Here is a 3,950-nt window from a genome sequence, read left to right on the forward strand (position 1 = left end):
TTTTTTCACCTAGAAAATATATATGGGAATGTTTTCTATGAGGAATATAAACCCTAAATGCAAGAAAGGATACTCCTTGATTGAACCTTAAAGATGGGGGATCCAACAATCCTGGTCCGTCAAGTCCACTTATCTCCAACTCATAAAAATACAAAGCTTTTGTATGATTTATCATTCATGGACGTTGACAAATGTTAAATCCATTTAGATTGTTTCCCAATATAGTCCAAGATACAAAAATTAGAAATAGTTCAGGAGCTCTGGAAAAGAATACTTAACGAGAAAAATGCATTCTAGACATCCTAAAAGAATATTATGTAAACCAAAAGTCGAGAAATATATTACTAAGATTTCAACTGTCATTAGAGCAAACAAAATACCAAACTCAAAATGGAACATAATAGTCTGATAATCTAGTTCTATAAAGAGGGCGAAAGATAATCAATTGATCACAACAAAAATGTCTTTTTCTTCCCGTTCCTAGTGAATGTTGAAATCCACTAGTCAAGAGCACCAAAATTGAAGTAATTTGAAATAACAATTCAATCCACTAAATGATCAAAACACGTTTTACATAAACAAGTTAGGTTTGGTGGCCTTGTAGGTCGTCTTGAGTTTCCTGGTAGGTGGCCTGACTTTCTTCAACACCAATGGGAACTTGATTTTGGAGTCATGGAACTGCTTTGTGCTCTCCCGCTTGCAGAGCTTAGCAGGAATAGTGGCTGTCTTGATGATCTGGATGCAGTGATGGCGGACCCTGTGCCGAGAAGCCATCTCAGTGTACATCTGTTCCACACCACCATTCAATGTGGTATCACGGTACTCCTTGTACATGTTGTGATACCCTGTCCTACTTTGGTAACGCAGCCAAATACCATAATTCTTGATTTTTGTTGGGTACTTCTCAAAAATCTACATAAAGAAACACAATATCTCAATAACAAAGTTCAGCATCCACGTCAATGGATGAAGTATTAACCACAAAACTACGTGGTGAAAAAGATGTATGATCATATATGAGAAAAGAAAATAGTAACTTTTAGCAAACATTACAAGTATACATAGATTATTCCCCTCCAAAACCTAGAACTGCTGAGACAAAGGCTAGATTGCAGTAGTACCGTGATAATTAAACCATTTTGAAAGTCTTTCCAAGTCCCACACAGGGGCGGACCTAGCCTATGATAGGGGGGTGCACATGCACCCGTTAACCTCAAAAAAATTCTGTATACATGTGGATTTACCTTGAAGCACTATCATATATTTTAAAAGGACCCCTCAAACATATCTATTTAATTGGGGCAGCTGGTTGTTGTGCCCCTTTGGCTCTTCATGTGAGTGAGTAGCCCGAGTTCAAACCTATGTGGCAGCCCTCTTAGTATTTTTTTGTGAAAACCCTCATCTTCTTTTTGTTTACTCATCTACAACTCCACACAACAACAGAAAGGTGCCAGCATGTACAACTACAACAACTAGAGCTTAAGCTTAAACTAAGTTGGCATAGGCTATACAACAACACCGAACTTCATGTACTAAAGTTAGTGGTACCCCCCCCCCTTGTGCTCAAATCCTGGGTCCATCTCTGGTTACGCATGCATTTATTTAAAGAAACGCTATCCCAAAAATAGGTATACTAGCAAGCATATGTTGTGGCTCTTTAAAAAAGTGGCATCATATTCTTTTTCTTTGCATTTTTCATCCCAATCTATGCACATCTTTTTATTTTTTATGATTTCCCCCAAAACCTCTATCACACTATGACAGAGCTCATTTAGAAGAGCAAATAGGAATAACATGAATTTAGTGCACCACCACCACTAGGAATGACATCGCAATTGAAAATGATATCACCCAGACATGTTAAAGAAAGTCTAGAAAATAACACTATGGATCACATACTAAGACTAACATTGACAAGTCTATACAAGCATTGATAGGCATACAAATGGAAAATTTTACCTAGGGGGATCCCAACATACCAGATTACTAGGAAACTACTATCCATGCTTCACAACAGATTAACAGAAACATTTACTTTGGAAAACCAGCACAAGAATTTAACTATAGACTCTTTTATCAAGTAATGACACAAATTAACCCTAACTCCAACAGTAATAACTTGGGACTAAACAAATCAAATAAACAACAACATAACAAATCTTGCTATTAATACATCCCAAATGACACATTCTATCAAGGTAAAAAATTAAGAAATGCATCTGATCATACCTCATTAATAGCTAGCATCTGACCATTGCTCTTCTTCACCTTCTTTAGCTTCCTCAAGAAGTACCTTTTCCAGCCAAATCAAACACAACAATAAAATCATTCTCAACACACACGGTATGTTTAATTTCATATGACACTATACTAGTTAGGAACTAATACCAATTAGTGAGAGAGAGAGGGAGCTAATAATGAGATAATCATATGACAAACACAAACACAGAGGGTGAGAAAAATTACCAGAACTTGGACTTAGCACGGACCTCATTTGTAGCCCAAAGTTTCATACGGTAAATCTTTGGGTGCACATCGTTTTCTGACGGTAGAGCTCTCCCTACAACCTGGTATTGATGGAACTACAACAACAACAATGACAAATCCTAGTTATTATTGCAACAAATACATGAGAAAATCAAGCAAAATTGTTAAAATTTGTTTGTGAATCTGTGATACTAACTTTGAAGGTCACCATTTCTGTGCGTCTGAATATTTGCGAGGCGTTTCAGTCCGAAAAAGTGAAAGAAAAAAAGGTAGGGTTTTTATATTAAAGGACCTCTGAGAGAAACCCTAGTTTTAATGGGCTGTCTAGACTAGACCCACATTCTTTTTATTGGGCTTTTAATTACTGGCCTGTTCGGCCCAAGTGCACAAATAACCGATTTTGGTAAGAGAAATTTAATGGATATAGCGATTTCTATCCTCTTATTACTTTTTATTTATTATAATGGTATTTTAAAGCCAAAAAAAATACATATACTATGTATTTTAATATCATACATACAAAATATAGCAGTATTCTCTCAACAGAGACAACAAAACCTGACATACACACAATATATATTTTTAGTTGTTGATTCCCCTATACACTTTACATACCCTTGATATATCGTTGTCAATATATATATATATATATATATATATATATATATATATATATATATATATATATTGAATCTAGGTGACCACAACATACAATTGATATCTTCATATACATACACACACATCCAACTTTTGCTATGAAAATTCATGCATGCATATATAGTTAAAGATCACATGTTGTATTTGTGCAGGATTATATATTATATGTGTATTGATACAATATATTTTGAAGAAAAAGAAATTCTCGCTATATATTTTAAAACACAAGCACTTATAATGCTACTTATAATATTTTTTTTCATTTTCTTACCGTCATTTGACGTGTACCAATTTCAACGAATTATTTAACAATTACTCATTTTGTAGTAGTTAATACTACCTCCGTCCCATATTAGTGTGCACTTCCAACTTTACACTGTGATTAATCATTAATACATTAGAGAACTTTACCATTTTTTTCTTTGTTTATATCAATGCAATATACATAGAGTATAAAAATAGCTAGTATTGAGAATTGTTTACATTCAAAATGTCATATTAATTGTAGGGATAAAATAGGAAAAATTTAATTAATTATACCTCGATTTAGTAAGTGATCAAATAATATGAGACAAACATTTTTAATAAGATGTTCATCTAATATGGGACGGAGATAGTAATATTTAAACAATAATACCCTAACCTACGCTATATAAAAATTTCAATCAACATGCATCACGTGATATGCTCCTTTCTTCATATTTTCATCTGCATTATTTATTTATTTTAATTAATTTTTTTACCGTCTAGGTCCTTTTATTTATTGAACAAGAAATAAGATATTCTGGCCCAAGCTCAAAATAAAA

General features: G+C 33.7%; 1 protein-coding gene across 1 annotated transcript; it reads right to left on the reverse strand.

Moving 5' to 3' along the window:
- Positions 1-313: 313 nt before the first annotated feature.
- Positions 314-2,774, reverse strand: LOC129889016 (60S ribosomal protein L18a-like). The gene is made up of 4 exons (XM_055964113.1): positions 2,684-2,774; positions 2,467-2,582; positions 2,230-2,293; positions 314-912 (listed from the first exon to the last, which is right to left on the reverse strand). The coding sequence occupies exons 1-4, from the start codon at positions 2,696-2,698 to the stop codon at positions 571-573; spliced, it is 537 nt and encodes a 178-aa protein (XP_055820088.1). The 5' UTR covers positions 2,699-2,774; the 3' UTR covers positions 314-570.
- Between the last annotated feature and the right edge of the window lie 1,176 nt (positions 2,775-3,950).

This window comes from Solanum dulcamara, chromosome 5, assembly GCF_947179165.1.
Source record: "Solanum dulcamara chromosome 5, daSolDulc1.2, whole genome shotgun sequence".
Classification (NCBI taxonomy): domain Eukaryota; kingdom Viridiplantae; phylum Streptophyta; class Magnoliopsida; order Solanales; family Solanaceae; genus Solanum; species Solanum dulcamara.

Excerpts from the sequence above, each read along its gene's own strand:
- LOC129889016 (XM_055964113.1), bottom strand. Across the intron at positions 2,294-2,466 it reads CGTGCTAAGTCCAAGTTCTG|GTACTTCTTGAGGAAGCTAA; the intron begins GTAATTTTTCTC and ends TGGCTGGAAAAG. Across the intron at positions 913-2,229 it reads AGATGCTAGCTATTAATGAG|ATTTTTGAGAAGTACCCAAC; the intron begins GTATGATCAGAT and ends TTCTTTATGTAG.